A 21103-nucleotide genomic window follows, 5' to 3' on the forward strand; every position below is an offset into this window, starting at 1 on the left:
CTTTTTGGATTGGGTGACAAATACTGCACACATTATTCCAGCACTGGTATTACACTAACACAGATGTAAAACAGTGGAGAATTAGGCCATAGGACTTGATCAGTTTTATAAATGGACATGCTCATAGACATTAATACCAAAAGGGACCATTATGTTCATCCAACCTGACCTCCTACATATGATATGCCATCGAACCTCACCCATTACATTTCTGCATCACACCCATAACTTCTGTTTGAGCTGTATCTTTGAGTGTATCTTTTAGAAAGACATCCGCTCTTGATTTAAGACTTCAAATGATAGAGAATCCACCCATCTCTAGGTAAATTGTTCCAATGGTTAATTACTCTCACCATTAAAAAAAAAAAAGTGCCTTATTTCTAGTATGAATTTGTCTGGGTTCAGCTTCCAACCAGTGAATCTTGATGCACTTTGTTCTGCTAAATTAAAGTGCTGCCTAATATCAGAAAACTCTTCCCCATACAGATATTTATAGATATCAGTTAAGTCACCCCTTAACCTTCTCTTGGATAAACTAAATAGACTGATCTTAAGACTGTCACCATAAGGTATGATTTCCAAACCCTGAATCATTCTTGTATCTCTTTTTTGAATATTTTCCAATTTTTCAACATCCGTTTTGAACACATTATTCCAGCAATGGTCTCACTAATGCTGTACACCAGAGGTTGGCAACCTCTCACACGCAGCCCACCAGGGAAAGCCCCTGGCCAGCTGGGCTGGTTTGTTTACCTGCTGCGTCCAGAAGTTTGGCCGATCGCAGCTCCCACTGGCCACGGTTCGCCACTCCAGGCCATTGGGGGCTGCGGGAAGGGCGGCCAGCACATCCCTCGGCCTGCACCGCTTCCCGCAGCCCCCATTGGCTTGGAGCGGTGAACTGCGGCCAGTGTGAGCTGCGATCAGCTGAACCTGCGGATGCGGCAGGTAAACAAACTGGCTTGGCCCACCAGGACTTTCCCTGGAGGGCCGCATTCCAAAGGTTACCGACCCCTGCTGTATACAGAGGTAATACCACTTCCCTACTCCTGCTTGATATCCCCCTGCTTGTACATCCAAGGATCATGTTCTCCCTCTTAGCTATATCATCACATTGGGAGCTTATGTTCAGTTGATTATATACCATGACCCCCAAGTTCTTTGCATTGTCACTGCATTTCAGGACACTAACTTCCATATTTTAAGACTAATCTACGTTCTTTGTTCTTAGATATATGATTTTGCATTTGGTAGTGTTAAAATGTATGTTGTTCAAATATGATCACCTTATCAAGAGATCCTGTTGGTCCATATAACTCACCCAAATCCCATCATTATTTACCACTCCACTGATATTTGTGTCACCTACAAATTTTACTAGCAAAAAAGGATGTTATATTGTCTTCCATATCATTAGTGAAGGTATTGAATAGCACTGGACCAAGAACAGAACCCATGGAACCCTGCTAGAAACACCCTCACAGGATAATGATTCCTTATTTACAATTACTTTCATCGTCTGTCACTATGCAAGTGACAATTAATAACAATTGTGTGACCATAAAGAATATCATCTGAAAAGTCTGATTCTTGACTTCACATGCTACTCCCTAGGATTTAATTCTTGAGGGGGCAGAGGCTAGGTGTGATGAAGATAATGTACTGGGGTTACTGTCTCCTCTGCCCACACCTCTCTGGTCATACACTGAACATAACTCTGCCTGAACAGAGAATGTAGACTGATAGATTCATCTGGATAGTAAACACTCCATGTAAAAGTGTATTTGTGCTCCCCACTACCCACACTGTAAATGATGACATTTGTATATATCAGCTTGTTTTGTAGAATCATTGATTGGTGTACTAAGATATCTCCCAAAGATCCAGCTTCTGCTAAAACATACATCTTTTGCAATCAGGTCATATAATTCTGAAAACTTTATTTGCTGATTAGGCAGACTACTAATTATTGTCAGTCTCAAAGGAGAGTTGCTTCTATAGCATTCAAATTATGATTGTATTCATGAAGCCCTTGTCTCAAACAGCTAATTAGATTACTGACATTAACATTTCTCTGAATATTGTGTACATAACAACATCGTAAAAGCAGCAGTTAGAATATCAAATAAAGCAAATTAAACATTTAGTCAGATTTCTATTTGCATGTGGTGAATCCAAGAACACGCATGTATGTACAAAGGTGGATATACTGTCAATAATATATAAATATAACTATCATAAGTTTGGTTTTGTTTTGTTTTCCAAGCAGGAATATTCCACCTGGTTAAATATGCACCAAGAAAATAGTGTTCCTCTATAGCATGGGGCACGGGTCACTTGCTGGAGGATTCTCTGCTCCTTGAAGTCTTTAAACCACGATTTGAGGACTTCAATAGCTCAGACATAGGTGAGAGGTTTTTCGCAGGAGTGGGTGGGTGAAATTCTGTGGCCTGCGTTGTGCAGGAGGTCAGACTAGATGATCATAATGGTCCCTTCTGACCTTAGTATCTATGAATCTATGAATCAATGTGAAATGTGACTCAAAGAAGAGACTGAGGGTATGTCTACACTACGAAATTTATAGAAGTCGAATTTATAGAAGTTGATTTTTTAGAAAGCGATTTTATACAGTCGATTGTGTGTCCCCACTAAGCACATTAAGTCGGCGGAGTGCATCCACAGTACCGAGGCTAGCGTCGACTTTCAGAGTGTTGCACTGTGGGTAGCTATCCCACAATTCCCGCAGTCTCCGCCGCCCATTGGAATTCTGGGTTAAGCTCCCAGTGCCTGATGGGGCAAAAATATTGTCGCAGGTGGTTTTGGGTACATGTCGTCAGTCGCCCCTCCCTCCGTGAAAGCAACGGCAGACAATCATTTCACACCTTTTTTCCATGCAGGCACCATACTGCTTTCAGCAGATGATGCAGTAGGACTGCAAACCATCATCATCGAACAACCGCTTCTGCTGCCACTCTGCTCTCCTGATGCTATGAATCCACCTTGCAGGTCCTCTATATGACAGTTGTTATCCACTGCTTCCACTGCCACTCTGCTGTCCTGGTGGTCTCGCAGGGCTACTTCCGCTGCAACTCTGCTCAGCTGCTCTTGTCTCGCCATACCCCGGCAAGAATGCAGCCTGCTCAGCTGTTGTGTCCTGGCAGCAGACGGTGCAGTAGGTCTGCAAAACTGGTCATTCAACCACCGCTTCCCCTGCAACTCTGCTCTCTTGCTCTCCTGCAGATGCCATACCACGGCAAGCATGGAGCCCACTCAGATCACTGCGACAGTTATGAGCATTGTAAACACCTCACACATTATCATGCAGTATATGCAGAACCAGAACCTGCAAAAGCAGGCAATGGCAGCGCAGTGATGAGAGTGATGAAGACATGGACACAGACTTCTCTCAAAGCACAGGCCCCAGCAATTTGGCCATCCTGGGGGCAATGGGGCAGGCTCATGCTGTGGAACGCCAATTCTGGGGCCAGGAAACAAGCACAGACTGGTAGGACTGCATAGTGTTGCAGGTCTGGGATGATTCCCAGTGGCTCCGAAACTTTCGCATGCGTAAGGGCACTTTCATGGAACTTTGTGACTTGCTTTCTCCTGCCCTGAAGCTCAAGAATACCAAGATGAGAGCAGCCCTCACAGTTGACAAGTGAGTGGTGATAGCCCTCTGGAAGCTTGCAACGCCAGACAGCTACTGGTCAGTCAGGAATCAATTTGGAGTGGGCAAATCTACTGTGGGGGCTGCTGTGATCCAAGCAGCCAATGCAATCACTGAGCTGCTGCTATCAAGAGTACTGACTCTGGGAAATGTGCAGGTCATAGTGGATGGCTTTGCTGCAGTGGGATTCCCTAACTGTGATGGGGCCATAGATGGAACGCATATCCCTATCTTGGGACCGGAGCACCTTGCCAACCAGTACATAAACCACAAGGGGTACTTTTCAAAGGTGCTGCAAGCACTGGTGAATCACAAGGGACCTTTCACCAACATCAGCGTGGGATGGCTGGGAAAGGTACATGACGCTCACATCTTCAGGAACTCTGGTATGTATGAACAGCTGCAGCAAGGGATTCACTTTCCAAACCAGAAAATAACCGTTGGGGATGTTGAAATGTCTATAGTTATCCTTGGGGACCCAGCCTACCCCTTAATGCTATGGCTCATGAAGCCATACACAGGCACCCTGGACAGTAGTCAGGAGCTGTTCAACTATAGGCTGAGCAAGTGCAGAATGGTGGTAGAATGTGCATTTGGACATTTAAAAGCATGCTGGTGCAGTTTACTGACTCAGTTAGACCTCAGCGAAACCAATATTCCCATTGTTATTACTGCTTGCTGTGTGCTCCACAATATCTGTGAGAGTAAGGGGGAGACATTTATGGCAGGGTGGGAAGTTGAGGCAAATCACCTGGCCGCTGATTATGCGCAGCCAGACACCAGGGCGGTTAGAAGAGCACAGCAGAGCGCCCTGCGCATCAGAGAAGCTTTGAAAACCAGTTTCATGGCTGACCAGGCTACGGTGTGAGAGTTCTGTTTGTTTCTCCTTGATGAAAACCCACCCCCTTGGTTCACTCTACTTCCCTGTAAGCCAGCCACCCTCCCGTCCCCCCTTCAATCAGCGCTTGCAGAGGCAATAAAGTCATTGTTGTTTCAAATTCATGCATTCTTTATTAATTTGTCACACAAATAGGGGGATAACTGCCAAGGTAGCCTGAGAGGGGTGCAGGAGGACGGGAGGAGGGAAGGACAAGGCCACACTGCACTTCAAAACTTACTGAATGCCAGTTTTCTGTTGATTGGGCAGTCCTCTGGGGTGGCGTGGTTGGGTGCCCAGAGTCTCCCGTCCCACATTCTTGGGCGTATGGGTGAGGAGGCTATGGAACTTGGGGAGGAGGGCAGTTGGTTACACAGGGGCTGCAGTGGCGGTCTGTGCCTTTCCTGCACCTCAACCATACACCGAAGCATATCAGTTTGATCCTCCAGTAGCCTCAGCATTGCATCCTGCCTCCTTTCATCATGCTGCCGCCACCTTTTCTCTTGATCCCAGCACCTCGACTGTTTCTCCAGCCATCTATCCTCTTGCGCGTCCCTCCTGTCCTTGCATTCATTTTGTGCTTTCCTGGACTCTGCCATTGTCTGCCTCCATGCATTCTGCTGGGCTCTTTCAGTTTGGGTGGACTGCATGAGCTCAGAGAACATTTCATTTTGAGTGCATTTATTTCGCCTTCTTATCTGCGCTAGTCTTTGGGACAGAGATGCTAGTCACAGGGTTGAAACATTTGCAGCTGCGGGAGGAAAAAAAGGGAGATTAAAATTGAAAAAGACACATTGGCCATTTAAAAGGAGGGGCTGATGTTTTCGGGTTAACGTGCAACACAAACCCAACTCACCCCCCCGCCCCACACACATCCAATTCTCTGGGATGATCGCTTCACCTCTCCCCCCACTGCGTGGCTAACAGTGGGGATGATTTCTTTTCAGCCACAGGCAAACAGCCCAGCAGGGACGGCCACCTTTGATGTCCCCTTAATAAAATTCCTCTATTTCAACCAGGTGACCATGAATGATACCACTCTTCTGAGGATACCAAAGAGAGATAAAGAACAGATGTTGCTTGAATGCCAGCAAACACCGGGACCACACGCTGCCATGCTTTCTTATGCAATGATTCCAGACTATGTGCTACTGGCCTGCTGTGGTAGTGTCCTACCATGGAGGATGCAATAAGGCTGCCCTCCCCAGAAACCTTTTGCAAAGGCTTTGGGAGTAACCCCAGGACAGCTTCACTGAGATGTCCCTGGAGGAATTCTGCCCCATCCCCAGACATGTTAACAGACTTTTCCAATAACTGCACTGGCCATGAATGCATTTCAAGTCTTCAGGGCAAATTAATCATTAAACACGCTTGCTTTTAAACTGTGTATTATATTTACAAACGTACACTCACCAGAGACGCCTTCTCTGCCTTCAAGGTGCGGAAGCCTGGGTTGAGAAGGTTGGGAGGGTATTGGCTCCAGGGTGATAAACAGTTCTTGGCTGTCGAGAAGAATGGTTTCTCCGCTTGCCTGGTGTGCGCTATCTTCCTCGTCCAGCAAATCCTCATCCCTGTTGCGTGAGACTCCCTTGCAGGAGTCCACGTACAGGTGTGGGGTAGTTGTAGGGGCACCCCCTAGAACTACATGCAGCTCATCATAGAAGCGGCATGTCTGGGGCTCTGACCCCGAGCGGGCGTTTGCCTCTTGGGTTTTTTGGTAGGCTTGCCTGAGCTCCTTAAGTTTCACGTGGCACTGCTGGGGGACCCTGTGATAGCCTCTGTCCTTCATGCCCGTGGAGATTTTTTTCAAATATTTTGGCATTTCGTCTTTTGGAATGGAGTTCTGATAGCACGGATTCATCTCCCCATACAGCGATCAGATCCAGTACCTCCCGTTCAGTCCATGCTGGAGCTCTTTTGCGATTCTGGAACTCCATGGTCATCTCTGCTGATGAGCTCTGCGTGGTCATGCCACGGTGGCCAAACAGGAAATGAAATTCAAAAGTTTGCGGGGCTTTTCCTGTGTACCTGGCTAGTGTATCCGTATTGAGAGTGCTGTCCAGAGAGGTCACAATGGAGCACTGTGGGATTGCTCCCGGAGGCCAATACTGTCGAATTCCGTCCACACTAACCCAAATTCAACCCGGCAATGTCGATTTCAGTGCTAATCCCCTCATCAGGAAGAAGTACAGAAATAAATTTTAAGAGCCCATTAAGTCGACAAAAATGGCTTCGTTGTGTGGACGGGTGCAGGGTTAAATCAATCTAACATTGCTAAATTCGACCTAAACTCGTAGTGTAGACCAGGGCTGAGACTCATGTTGTGGAAGAGGTGCCTTCTTCACTAGTAGTTTCAGCTGTTTCATTCAGAGAGGCTCTGGATGAACAGAGGAAAGAAGGTTAGAACCGGCAAGACTCTCTCATAGTTGGGAAAAAACTATGTGGAGGTTTAAGCACCGTTATGAATGGAGTTAATGTATCCATCTGGACAGACGTGATTCCAATAACACTTAAAAAATTGAGCAGGCCCTTTAGACTCACTTCTCAGAAAGGAAATAATGACATTACTGAAGAACAGTCCCATCCACGTCTGCCAGATCTTGCAGGCAGATCAGTCAACAGTATCAGATTAATTATCAGAGTATAAGATTAATCAAAGGGACATGGACCTCTGACTTTTGTCCATTGCCAAAAGATAACTTACCAAGGTAGCTAATGCAGTGTCTGTACTATGTCCAGGCCTAAAAGTAGACTGATAGGAAACCAAAAGAATCTGGAGCTGCCGTACTACAACCTTCTTAATAACCTCCCAAAAGGTCACGGATGTTAAAGCCAAGTGATGGCTTCTTGATCAGTAACTGACAAGGTCATTCAGGTGAAAAAGTTATTTCTTTGGCAATCACTGAGCTTCCTCAAACTTATCATTTTTAGAGACGATTATTGGGAAGACTGTAGTATGGCAATTCTGATGTCATCTTCCTTCCCAGATTCCTATAAAAGTATTCTCAGTGACTTTCAGTGAATTCTATAGGCAGACCTTGACATCATCAACTACAAAGTATTGGTGACCTGCCAGATCTCACAGACAGAGATGGAAAGTGTTATTCTCCCATAAGACCATGTTTTTCCTTTCTGAGAAATCTCAAATGGCAGGTCTGAGAGGTTGTTCATCTACCATAAAGGCCCTATCATGCACGATTCTGCAAGATTTCATTGACACTTTTCTTGCTAAATGTGTATCTGAGGTCACACGGAGGGATTGTGAGGCATCACTACCTTGCTGACATCAGTCTACTGCTAATGATACTCAGCTCCATATATCCTTTTCACCTGAAAGGTGGTGGGTTTTATTTTATTTTGCCATGTGCATGATGAGGATATGGACCTAGGCAACAATTAAATGACTGAAGTTCAGTCTAAATAAGATGGAAGCAATGACGGTCAAGAGAAGGTAGACACTGGAAGAATTATCAGAGGTTATGACTGCGCCATCAGTCCATCTAAATACACAATGCAACTGCCAAAAAGGTTTGTAACCCAGAACACATTTTGGCTGCCCTACTGCTGTTGGAGTCGATTGACAGCTATTATGGGATTTATGATGAAGATTTCATTTGAAGACAAAATATAAATTGTATTTTCCTTTTCAGCTTAAATTATTATATGGGGTAGGGGTAACCATAAAGAACAAAGTAATTTGTACTGGTCAGCTATAGCAATAACACTGTAGAAATTCAAAGACAACCTTTTTTGGGAGTGAGCTCAAAAAAGAGGCATAACAAGCGTTTCCGTATTTTTTCCTGTTACATTCTTATTTGCTATGTATGCACTCGTTTTTATGCAGTTGCTTGTCTTTTCTAAAAAACACACAGGAGTTATGTACAGTCTAGCAGCCTGAACTACACAGAGTTGACAGCAAGGGCAGGGCCAGGTAAAGTGCTGGAGAAATTACAATTGCAAAGATTAGGAGCAGGCATAACGCTTCTAAGGGACATTGGGGGGAAGCTCACTCTCTAGCACCTGTAAACAAGTATAGCCTGCATTGCCTCATGCACAGTCCCATAACCACTTGTTGGCGTGCAAGTTAGAGCACAGGCCCTACATCTCTGGAGAAATTGGGTCCTATTTTTCAGAGGTACTGAACACTCCTAGCTCTCATCAACTTCAGCTGGAGCTTTTCACACTGGAAGCCCATTTTCCCCACCATTTCTTGTAGTCAGGCTATATAACATCCACCTATTGGCTATCTCACACAGGAACTCTCTACACCAACTACCCTACCTACACTGGAGCACTATAGTTGGGCCAATACAATTTTATTAGACGTACCTGATGCTGTAGCACAGCAAATTGAACCTAGATACCCTGTAATAACTAAGAACAAAGTTTGAGTCAGTTATTGTTCCTAGGCAGCAGGCAGAACCTTGCACGGTATTCCCATATTACTGTATACCACAACTGACGCTTGTCAAGGACCCTTGTGCACAAAAAATTATTTGTACACCAAAGAACAGATTAGCATAATACCATTGAATTGCTTCCAATTTACAGTTGAAAAACAACATTCAAATAAGGCAAAAATAGTTTATATAGGTTTCCTACAGTTGCAATTGTTCAGGGCTATGGAAATGAACTTTCTGAGGCAGACGAAAAGGAGCAGCACAAACAATATGGAAGGATTATAGAATCCTGCGCAGATACAGAAATGTGTATTCGCATCAGACTGCAGATATCCGCATCCACTGTCTGCAGATATCCGTGGATTTGCAGGGCTCTACTTACCTGGCGGGGCTGAGGCTCCGAGGCACCCCCCACCAGAACCTCATCGGGGAGATCCGCACGAGGAGCTGTGAGGAGCCCGCGCGGCATCGCAGACCCTCCACGTGCCCTCGGCCAGGCAAGGACCTGCAGGTTGGGGACATGGATGAGGGCTGTTCTCAATCCCACCCCCCAACACTGCAGGCAGGTGGAGGGTCCACCGTGATTCCCCACAACTGCCCACCCGGGTCTTATTGTGGCCGGGCTGTGGCTCTAAGCCACCCCTCCCCCGTACCACCTCCCCCCCCATCTCTCCAATGGCTCGCAACGGCCAACAGCGCCTCCCCCTCCCTCCCTGCACCTCCCGCCCATCACAATTTGCTGTTTTGCAGCGTGCAGGAGGCTGGGAGGGAGGGGGAGGAGAGAGGATGTGGCATGCTCGGGGAAAGGGGTGAAGCCGGGCGTGAAGAAGTTGGGGAGAGTGGGGTCTTGGGTAAAGAAGTGGAGTGGGGGTGGGGGCAGGGCCGGGGGCAGAGCCAGGCGTCAAGCACCCCCTGGCACTTTGGAAAGTTGGCACCTGTGGTCTTCACAACATCCCAGGCAATGAGTTCCACAGGTTGACTGCGCATTGTGTGAAGAAGTGCTTCCTTATGTCTGTTTTAAACCTGCTGCTATTAATTTCATTGGGTGACCCTCAGTTCTTGTGTTACGTGAAGGGATACATAACAGTTCCTTATACACTTTCTCCACACCATTCATGATTATATAGACCTCTAACCAGACATGCCAAACCTGCAGGAAAAAACACAGAAATTGGGCATTTTTTTTGGCTTAATTGGCTTGTGAGTTGCTTGTTGGGTAGTTTTTGCCTTGTAGCTTGTTGCTTCATTTTTTTTTATTGGCTCCTGGAAAGCAGTGGCAGGGGGAGGGGAAGCAGGGGAAAGTGGCAAGCACGGGCAAGCGGGGAAGAGAGTCAGGGGTGCACAGTGGGCCAACCACAGTTTCAGACTACATGCCGAGGGGATCTAGTTACATAGAGTGTTGAGGTTCTTAGGGATTGGCTTGTTTTGAAATGGGATTAGCTTAGTTTTTGGCTTATTGAGAAAGTCGGGGTGCTTATTTAGCATATGAAAGTTGGCAACTGTGCCTCTAACATATCCCCCCTTAATCATCTCTTTCCTAAAATGAACAGTCCCCGTCTTTTTAATCTCTCCTCATATGGAAGCTTTTCCAGACTCCTAATAATTTTTGTTTCTCTTCTCTGTACTTCTTCAGTAGTAGTAGGGAGGACTTGAACCGGGGATTCCCATATCCCAGTTGAGCCTCCTAGCCACTAGGCTAAAAGTCATAAGGGAGGGCAATCTTCCCCCCCTCATCGTTTTGTTTTGTTTTGTTTCAGGCCCCACACTCAATTTAGGCATTCAGACACTTATCTTCCCCAGGTTCATGAATCACAAGCAGTTTCAGTGAAGACACTACCTACGCCGACAGGAGTAGCCCTCACTTCGGCATAGGTAATCCACCTCTCCAAGAGACAGTAGTTAGGTCAATGGGAGAATTCTCCCATTTACCTAGTACTGTCTACACTAGGGATTAAGTCGGTTTAACTGCATCATTCAGGGGTGTGAATTTTCCTGTCGAGGGTGGGGAACTGGGGGCTTTGAAATTTGAGTGATGCTGATGCTTGAGCTAGGGCTTGTCTACACTTGAAACGCTACAGTGGCACAACTATAGCACTGCATTGTAGTACTTCAGTGTGACACAACCTACACCGACTGCGTAGTTACTCCACCTCCCTAAAAAGGGATAGCTAGCTCAACAGAAGAATTTTGTGTACATGCTATCTACAACAGGGCTTAGGTCCGATGCCGCTCTGGGTGGATTTTTCACACCCCTGAATGATGGAGCTGGGTCAACCTAAATTTTTAGTATGGACAAGGCCCTAGTAATGCTGAGGGGAAGCAGCAGCTTGGGTTAAAACTGCTCATCAACTAATCCAATCATTCTGCTAATCCAATCACTCTGTGCTGCTAATCAAATCACTGTGTGCTTAATTCCAGTGTTGTTTTGAAGTGCAGTAACTCAATTGTACTAACTCCAACGAACTGCTGCAGTGATGTCAGTGAAGACAAGCCCTTAGACTATAGCTGCTGCAACTCTAGCCCAGTTACCAGTAACTGGGAAGCAGAGTTTAAGTAGTCCCTAAAACTGCTATCCAACTGTCTCTACCCACCAAATGCAATAAGGACTGGTCTCTAGACAGAACTGGCCAACAAGCCCTAAACCAACCTGAGCCTGTAGGCAGGGCCTAGCTTAAGCTGTTCCAGTTTCGGTGGAAATGGCAGAAACTCAGTGAAGTTAGTTCTCACTGAAACAAGCTGTAAATTCCTTCTTCAGGAGAGAGGTGTTTCTAAAAACTGCCTTAAAATTAATCTAGATTTGCCTCCCAGCTGAGTGAGACTTGGCAGCATCTCTGAGCGCCTACCCCGCCTGAGGACGCCATGCGGCTTTCCCGGGGATGATTTCTCGTTGCCTCAGCGCCCTCTGTGGACTCTGATGGGAAAGGAGCTGCCTTTCAATCTCAGCCCGCGCCAGACGTCAAGAGGTGCCTGAGACACACGCACGGGATCCAGCGTGTGACATTGCAGCGTCTGTGCGGATTTCCAGCCCTGCGAACCGGGGAGGGGGGAGCACATGCGCTTCTTGCAATTTTTAACCTACGCCTAGCTAGGAAGGGGCTCGTCGCCGTTCAAGGGCAGGCTCGGGTCTAACATACCGAAGTCTCCCAGTGTGTATCAGGGAATCCCATTAGCTCCCCCTAACGCACGCGGGCTTTCATACAACAGATGCGGCCATACAAAGACCCCCTGCAGCCGAGACCCAGGGGCGCAGGCTGAAGGGCTCGGACCCAGGCTCTGGGGAGCAAACTCCACCGCCAAGCGCGGTGCAGCTCAGCCAGCCCGGGAGAGAGAGGAGTAAGAAATCACAGCAGAAAGAGGGCGGGCACAAATGAAGCTAGAATAGGCAAGGGAGCAGGATGTGTTATGCCGGTGAACACTGCGCTATAAATAAGCAGGTTTCTAAACGGTGTTTGGGCGGCTTCATCAAAGGAGCAAAATGGATACAGCCCTCCCCTTCCCGGTGTCCCCACAACGGTGATCATGGCGGCGGCTGCTGTTGCTGTTGCTCTTTCCCCTTATCTCCCTCCCACCCCAGCGCCAGACGCAGTGTCTCAGCTCGGCGCAGAGTGACCTTTCCCCAGCGCAGCCGGGAGAAAGGAGAAATGAGGAGAAAGGCGCGCCTAGGAATTCCCGCCCTGCGCGCCTGGCCTCACTTAAGCATATGCAAATAAACCCTCTTCCTGATTGGCCACTGCCCGATACCTCCTTTGAAAAGGTGGCCCTTCATTGGCTGACTGATAAAGTTAATGCAAATTACAGAATCTTGCTCTGCCCCCCCCCCCTTTTTTTTGGTAGCGTGTGATGAGAATTTCAGACAGTGTAACTGTGCGCGTCTATTACTACAAATAAGTAGTTCCAGTCCCCCCGTCCCTTGTATTTACTGTGGGCTGGGACTCTGCAGTCCCCGCCAGAGCCGGAGACCGCGCGAAGACATCCCAGCGCGCTGTGCTCTAGGGGAGGGGAAGAACTCCGGAAGGCACAACGAGGTGTTTTCCCACTCCCCCGCGGAGGGATATTTGTATCTCTCTTCCCCGCACCAAAACATTGAGAGTTAAGAGGCAGCTCCTGCTGTAATTGAGCTCAGAAGTGAGCAGGCACCGAGAAGGCTGCGCTGCTGCTGCATCAGGGGTACGGCTTCACTGCGGCGCTGGATTGAATTCGCAGTCACCCAGCGGCCCCGAGCAAGCGTCCTTCTCGCCGGGGCGGATTTTACCCACTTTCTCTGCAGCCCCGCTGGCATCTGGGGTTGCGTTTCAGCTGCGCTGGGCGGTGGGAGAAGCAGAGCATCGCCCTCGTTATTGATTGCTTTTTGTCGACGGGCTCCACGCCGCTTCAGCTTGGATTCTTTGTGGCTGTTTATTTCTGGAGGCGTCTGCCACCCTCTGCTACAACATCAACTGCTGCTGGTGGACTGGGGAGAGCAGAGCAGGAGCCCAGGCAGCCGCTTCGCAGCTCCCCTCCCGGGTCGGGCAGGAGATCGCGCCGCTCCTTCCCAGCAGATCGTTAATTGAATAATTAGCCCGGAGGACACTCTCTACGTTTCGCTGTAGGATCTCTTTCCTCCCCCTTCCCCCGGCTCCTCTGGAAGATGTTGCTCTCCAAGTTTGGCTCCCTCGCTCACATTTGCAACCCCACCAGCATGGATCACTTGCCGGTGAAAATCCTCCAACCAGGTACGCAGTTAGCGACTCGCTCGTTGTGACCCAGCCACGGTGCGGTGCCCGTCGCTTTTTAATGGGGAGTTTGCAAGCTCCGAGGATTTCTCGGCTGTCACATTCCCCGCTAGCGTATCGCCGCGTAGGGATGGGCACAGCTCCCCTGTTCGCTGGGTTGTTATGGGAGAGTGCGCGGCGTCCGCGTCCCTCCCAGTGGGGCGTGTTGGATATTTTGGCTCTGGGTGGCTGCTTGTCGGATCGCTGCTGTCGTGTCGCACCAAAACCCGCCTGGTTTCCCCTTGCTCGCTAGGTTTAGGACGAAGAGCTGCATGTGCCGGTGTGAACAGCCATGCGGCTCCCCTGGCCGGGCTTCCTCTCGCCTGCTTCGTGTCCTGCCTTCTTAATAATAGAGCGACTCCAACCCCCCACTCTTAATTTGTTTTCCCGTTTCTAGCGAAATCGGAGAAGGAGCCCTTCGATAAACTCTACCAGGTGGGCTCCGTGCTGGGCAGCGGGGGCTTCGGCACCGTGTACGCGGGGACCCGGATAGCCGACGGCTTGCCGGTAAGGAGAAGGGGGGGGGCTATTCATGGCTGCGTAGTTGTGTCTTGCTGTCTGCTCGGGGCGGCGTGTGCGTGGCTGCAGGGTCGCGCGTCGCAGCCGCCCCAGCCCTCTCCGCCGCTGCAGAGCGGGGAAGGCTTTCCCCCACCCCGCTCTGACGGCGCCTGGTCTCTCTCCCCCCAGGTGGCCGTGAAGCATGTGGTGAAGGAGCGAGTAACCGAGTGGGGCACCATCGTAAGTATTCGCCGGGGAGCGGGTGTAACCGCGCGGTGGGTGCGAGAGAGGCTGGGAGCCGCCCGCCCGGCAGTCACCCTGGGTGGCTATTGTTTGGGTGGCGAGAGGGCTGGGTCCCCCGCCCGCCCCTGTGTTACTGTTTACAGCTGGGGGGGGGGATTTTGGCGGGGTTTCCTCCCGCGGCTCCTCCCTCTCTGACTGCGGCAGCCGCGGAGCCCCCCAGCGGAGCGGCGCTGGACTTCCCCAGCCCCCGCGCTGCTGCGGGAGACTCGGTGCCCAGCGCGCGGGGTGTGTGTGCGCCTCCACCCGGCGGAGTGCGCGTGTGGGGACGGGCGGGAGGCTGGCTGGCTTCCCCGCCTGGGCTGCCCGGTGAGTGACCGCGGCCCTTGCCTCTTTGCGCTGCCCAGAGCGGAGCGATGGTGCCCTTGGAGATCGTCCTGCTGAAGAAGGTGGGCTCCGGCTTCAGAGGGGTCATCAAGCTGCTGGACTGGTACGAGCGACCCGACGGCTACCTGATCATCATGGAGCGGCCCGAGCTGGTGAAGGATCTCTTCGACTTCATCACCGAGAAGGGGGCCCTGGACGAGGAGACGGCCCGGGGCTTTTTCCGGCAGGTCCTGGAGGCGGTGCGCCACTGCTACACCTGCGGCGTGGTGCACAGGGACATCAAGGACGAGAACCTGCTGGTGGATCTCAGGACGGGCGAGCTCAAGCTGATCGACTTCGGCTCCGGAGCCATCCTTAAGGACACTGTCTACACCGACTTCGATGGTATGTGCCCCTCCCATCCCCAAAATGCCTCCCTGCGGGTGAGACAGCAAAGCCCTGCGCCGGAGCTTACCCGGTGCGCTCTCCCGGCGTGGTTGTTAGTCACTTTCTTAGCTCCTGACAACAACAAAAGGTGGCTCTGCAGCTGCAGTAGCTGGTAATGGATCTGCGGGTAATTTACACCTGTGCCCCGGAGGCGCTTGGGGGTGATCTGTTGAGTAGGAAAGAAGCGATTTCAGGCAGTGACGCAGCAGTTTATATTTCCCTACCTTGGAAAAGGCATTTTTCCTAGAGGGCGATCTGTTTACATTGAGGCTTCACCAGCGCCAGGCGTTCCCATCTGTGTTATATGCAATGCATGTATTTGACTTGTAATCTGAACGAATTACTCACAACCCAGCTGATGCCTGCATTGGAGATTTAAAATCCTGGGATAAATTATATATGCCCCTTAAATGACTTAAATTCTGGCTTTTTTTAATATAGGAAAACTGAAATGCTTCTTGCACATAGATGGAAGAGCTGGGGGGTTTTTTGTGGATTATTTTTTGTTTGTTTTTGGTTTTTTTTTTTTCCCTTGCTGTGAGTGTGCCTGATATAGATGAGGGACTTCCCCCTCCCCTTCTCTGTTGTCAGCTGCTGCACTTAACATCTGTTTTGTTGTGAAACCCGAACCTCCTGGCCATGTGACCGTCAGCATCACAAATTCCAGTTTTTGTTTGGTATCCAAGGAACAGCCTAGTGCCAAGGGAGGGCGGTTTCTAAAAGCCTTTTCAGAGCGGCGGAATAGCCTTTTTTAATTATTCTGAAATACTTGTTTGTGAGCAAGTCTGTATTTTGTTCACACTGTCTTGGAATTGGATAAAGCCGATTAGCTGTATGTAATAAGGTAGACCTGAGGTTCACCTTCTGATTCTCTTCTCCTCCCCCCCCCCCCCTTCCCTTTGTCCTTTTGTGTCTATTTTCGGTGTGATGCTGTAGACACCACATGGTCAGTGAAAGGGAGCCATGCTTTAGTAAACAGTCAGCTGATGGAAGCCCTGTTATTCATCACAACAGAACAGCACAAGCTAAGGGTCTAAATGTATTCATGGTGTAACTGTAGCCAGACTCTCTGGACTTTCACTGGGGATGAATTTGGCCCACTATGATTTTTGAATATTTAGAATTTTTTAGTCTTGTGTGGTTTGATATGAATGTGCAGCTCAACTAAAATGTTAAGGGAGAAAATAAAACTTAGTTTGCTTATGTTGTGGGGGGGGGTGTTGTGTTTTTCATTTGTAGGAACAAGAGTGTACAGTCCTCCAGAGTGGATCCGATACCACAGATACCATGGGAGGTCAGCAACAGTGTGGTCCTTGGGAGTGCTCCTGTTTGATATGGTTTGTGGAGACATCCCTTTTGAACAAGACGAAGAGATCTTGAGAGGACGGTTATACTTCAGGAGAAGAATATCACCTGGTGAGCTCAAACACCAAAAAATTACTAACACTTAATTCATGATACTGGGTGATTTTCTGTTTGAGGTTCTTTTTGCTTTCTAGTTTAATGTCTGTTTAACTCATCTGTTTCAGAATGTCAGCAGCTGATCAAATGGTGCCTTTCACTGAGGCCTTCAGACAGACCAACACTTGAACAAATTTTTGACCATGCATGGATGCACAAATCTGAAGTAGTGAAGTCTGAGGACTGTGACATAAGGCTACGGACCCTTGATACTGATGTATCTAGCACAAGTTCAAGCAATGAGAGTCTGTGAAACACTAAGGACCTCGCAATGGGAGGGGAGCTACAAGCAGAAAGACCACAGTGCTGCTGCCAATACGTAGGAGGGGCTAGAAAAATGCATTAATTATTCTGTAGTTGAATCTTTGTCTGAGGGACTTGATTTTATTTTCCCCTTTTGCTGGTTTCTGCTTTGGAATGAGAAATTTCCTTTGGAAACGCTGTTGTTTGGGAGTTGCAGGCCAGTACTTAGTCAAAAGACTGACCTTATTAAGAAAGCAGTGACCTCTTGAATACATGGTAAACTTTTTTGCTCTCATAGAGCCTGGACTAGATTTTTATTTGCTTTTGAGTGCCTTTTTGAAAGCTGCTTCAGTGGGACTTTCTTTTTTGAGCTGTGTATGTCCAAAGAAGATCCAGTTCATTATAGGATTTTGCTCCCTTTAGACTGAGTGCTGGAGGAAGCAGCTCCTATGATGCATTGGAGAACATGTTCGGTGATTGAATGAAGTAGTCCCATCCACTGGTGATGGAATACTTGAACACAGACATTTCACTCCTTCCAGTCCCTGTCCCACCCCCGAACCCACCTCTGCTGCTCCAAAATATTTCCTGTAGACTGCATACAAATATGAACAGGTATATCAGCTTTTTTATCAGGAACATTCACTCTTGGTTTCTTTTATTTATTTTTTTTTTTTATCATCTTTACCACTGGGCATGCGAAGCCCCTTTCTCAATCCCACCCTCCCTCCGCCCCCTCCTTTTGTCAACCTGCGAGTCTTAAAGTATGTATGGGCATGTTTAAATGCACAATCAATGCAATATTCAAGGACTTTACTTTTTTCCATACCTGTATAATGTGTTTATGTAAATTTGGTTTTCCCATGTATTATACAGTTTTTTATTTATTTGTTTGAAGTTTTAGAAGACCTCCCACAGTTTCAACTGTGGCTATTTATTTGCTTAATTTATTTGGTTAGAGTTATATTCAACACTGCTTTCCCCCTCCCCCATGGGAATTCTAGTGGTTTGCCCATGACACTCTTTTCTGCATTCCTGTTAACTTTTGTTCAAAAAACAAAACAAATTTTTTTTCTGACTTTACCAGTTTCTGTTGGAAGATGGAAAATTGTTGTTGTACAAAGTCTAATTTAAGGGAAATAGAATGACTTTTTAAAGTTTAGTATGCCTTCATCTGGTATTGTACCAGAAATGTAAAGTAACGCTATTTGGAAGGGTTTTAAATTATTGACATTGTACAGTCTTTGTGTATTGGCTCTGGAAGGTAGGGTGGCAGAGTCATAAACCTTAATTTATTTTAATAGCTGTGTTTCTGTGATCTGGTTGCATTTGTGCAGCTTGGATTTGGATTTTTTTCCTTCTGTTTAACAGTGTGAAATGTATGGAGATCATATTTTTTATACAGGTATTTCAATTAAACTTTTTTTGTATATAACAGTACTGTATTGTGTATTCACTTGTACTCAGAATTACATTTCAGACCACACAGGGAAGAAAGCGGTTATATTATAAATATTTGAAGAACATAACTTTAAGGGGCTCCAGCAGCTGAGCCAGAGAATTAATAGGCTCTAGCCAATCTTCTTTTCAAACTGTTCCTATTTGTTCAGACACACTCACTTTGACTACATCTATGTGAATTTCCTTCAAAAAACAAAAATGATGCTGCTATATAGAACATCACAAAAGAAATTAACCACTACTTATGGATTTTGAATATGCTGGTACTTCAACTATTGTTAACACCCTCCTAAACCATAACAAAGAAGCCTTTTCCCACTTAATTATGGGTTACTATTTCACAACTGGATGTAGTGGAAAGTAACTTTACCCCCATTTTGGGAGAGGAAAAATTTCCTGTGCATCAATCTGTACAATGAGTCCAAGAAAGGATGGCAGTTTCAACTAATACACTTTTGAGAACATGAACACTTTTGATTCAGAGAAGTTAGCCAGCAAACTACTCAAAATACAATATTCCCCCTACTATTTCAAATTTTATGTTTGGAAGCAAATGTGATAGCCCAGTTTCACAATATATGGGCCAATAATGAAATCAAGCCTAGGGTTGTGATTGCCATGGAAACAAGTGAATATCAAATTCAGCCTTCTTGTTTTATTGAATAATCAGTTAATTAGGGGTGAAGAGAAGCAGAAATGCCCACTTTTTTGAAGCTTGTGAAGTTTGACTGCAAGATTCCACTATTATAAAAAGCCACGTTATAGGTTACTACGTTGAAGCGCTACTATGCAATACCTATGATAATAGTGAAAGTCAGGACTTTAAAACTTTTTTGCTTCTCCCCCCCTGCTCCCACCCCTCAACAAGCTTTATTTTCCTTTCCTGGGAGCCCTGTCTTCTGCCAGGTCATTCACTGATATTTAGGTTTCCTGTGGGCAATCATCCTCTCTGACATAAGGTCAAACTCTTGAGGTTAATAAGGTTAGACTGTAAATGCCACTGACTAGCAGGAGGTAAAGCAAAAGTGGGAAGGACACATATTTTCTTGCAGTTTTGTGATGGAAATAGATATGAAAGGAGTTCAGGTCTTTCTCTTCATAAAGCGGTATTCTAATTATTTCAGGTTTCAGAGTAGCAGCTGTGTTAGTCTGTATTCGCAAAAAGAACAGGAGTACTTGTGGCACCTTTAGAGACTGACACACTTATTTGAGCATAAGCTTTCGTGAGCTACAGCTCATTCAATGAAGTGAGCTGTAGCTCACAAAAGTTTATGCTCAAATAAATGAGTCAGTCTCTAAGGTGTCACAAGTACTCCTGTTCTTTTTTTTCAGATAGAGACTAACATGACTGCTACTCTGAAACCAACATTATTTAAATAACTTACATCCAGGGAAACTGAGAGACTTTACAAATCATACACTATGAAAAGAACATTAAGGCTAGAACCTGAGGGTTTTCTCTTTTGCAATCGTTCAGACAACTGTTTTTGGTTGTAAGATGTATTCCAAAAGCCTTTTGAAGTTCTTTAGAGAAGCACATGTCCGGCCACAAGTAGTCCCTAGAGAAATTCCAGTAGCTGATGATAATTAACATTTCCACTCCAGTAGCTTCATACATACCAGCAGCTGTTGAGAGTGGTGTCAGTGAGGCCTACCATTATGAGTAAGTTTCAAAGGGATACCAAAAAAGCAACCCTAAAAGCATAGTTGTAAATCTATTAAGTGTCAAATGAATGTCTGAATTGGGGACTGTCTACATTTTCCACATGTACATTTTACAGGCCATGCCTTACATTCATAGAAAACCACTGATGAAATGATCTGTTTTGCAATTGAAAAACACATTTTCACCTTTTGCTACTGAGGCGAAATATATTAAAAGGAAAAAGGTCAAAAGGACACCAGAGTTAGTGCTGACTATCCACTGGGATTAGTTCAACATAAAAGGTATATTCTCAAAATGATGCACAAGGCTTTAGCTGTGCAGCTCCCCTATGTTCTAATGGGAGCTGAATGGCTAGAGTACCATATCCTGAGTGGATAATAATTATTTGCAAAACCAGGTTTATACTACAGCTGTAGGTTTGCAAATGACCTTTGTTTGTACAATTCTATTAACTGGCTTTGTGTGCTAATACATCTGTGGCTGCTCTTGGTTTTAGCAGGACTGCTGCCAGTTAAGCATTGATTTTTAAAATTTAATTGTTCAGGGACTCTTTTCCTTATTGCCTCCTCTCTGCATAGGAGGCTGGATCTTGACATTGCAAAATATGGAAAGTAGCATTAATTAGATCATGGAAGATTCTAGTTGTTAAACATCAGAACCCTGTTTGAGTTTTACACTCTGATTTAGCTGGCAAGCAGGCCTATTTATGTACACCATTAGCTCAGCTCTGATTTCAAACTTTTTTAGGTACTAAATGTACTTTTATAAATCAATGTTATCTTTTCTGCGATACAGCTGATAAACATCTTCTTAACAACCCTTTGTATTCTATATGCATAATCATGCTATTGTATTGTTTTTTCCAGTTACTTAACCAAAATGATTTTTATTTAAGTGTGCAAATTAGAGCTCTTTTAAAAATGTAGTAGACTGTCATCAGAAAACTTGTTCAGGGTGTGTTCTCCCAAAATGCTGAAAGAAAACCATTAAACCTGTGGTGGTTTAGTGACCTCTGTTGGTGAAACTAAA

At 46.6% G+C, this 21103-nt stretch overlaps 1 protein-coding gene and 1 long non-coding RNA gene across 5 annotated transcripts; one reads left to right on the top strand and one right to left on the bottom strand.

Annotated features, from left to right (window-relative positions):
- Positions 1-4669: 4669 nt before the first annotated feature.
- On the bottom strand, positions 4670-12948 carry LOC125630632 (uncharacterized). Of its 4 annotated transcripts, none has more exons than XR_007354727.2 (5): positions 12862-12948; positions 9877-10091; positions 9324-9446; positions 5955-6918; positions 4670-5292 (listed from the first exon to the last, which is right to left on the bottom strand). It is a non-coding gene; the product is annotated as an uncharacterized LOC125630632 (long non-coding RNA). The 4 variants fall into 4 exon arrangements; XR_007354726.2 differs by lacking the exon at positions 12862-12948 and adding an exon at positions 11785-12815; XR_012666564.1 differs by lacking the exon at positions 9877-10091.
- A 119-nt stretch (positions 12949-13067) lies between these two features.
- On the top strand, positions 13068-18382 carry PIM3 (Pim-3 proto-oncogene, serine/threonine kinase). Its single transcript, XM_048836827.2, has 6 exons — positions 13068-13653; positions 14090-14199; positions 14380-14430; positions 14838-15201; positions 16483-16659; positions 16773-18382. Exons 1-6 carry the CDS (start codon positions 13569-13571, stop codon positions 16955-16957), a joined length of 972 nt encoding a protein of 323 aa, XP_048692784.1. The 5' UTR covers positions 13068-13568; the 3' UTR covers positions 16958-18382.
- Positions 18383-21103: the final 2721 nt, after the last annotated feature.

This window comes from Caretta caretta, chromosome 1 (genome assembly GCF_965140235.1).
Source record: "Caretta caretta isolate rCarCar2 chromosome 1, rCarCar1.hap1, whole genome shotgun sequence".
In the NCBI taxonomy this organism is placed as follows: domain Eukaryota; kingdom Metazoa; phylum Chordata; order Testudines; family Cheloniidae; genus Caretta; species Caretta caretta.

What these genes read in the sequence shown, in the direction of transcription:
- PIM3 (XM_048836827.2), top strand. Translation starts at nt 13,569, where the DNA reads ATGTTGCTCTCCAAGTTTGGCTCCCTCGCTCACATTTGCAACCCCACC. An exon ending in TGTCTACACCGACTTCGATG is followed by an intron (nt 15,202 to 16,482) that starts GTATGTGCCCCT and finishes TTTCATTTGTAG; the next exon opens with GAACAAGAGTGTACAGTCCT. An exon ending in CAGGAGAAGAATATCACCTG is followed by an intron (nt 16,660 to 16,772) that starts GTGAGCTCAAAC and finishes CATCTGTTTCAG; the next exon opens with AATGTCAGCAGCTGATCAAA.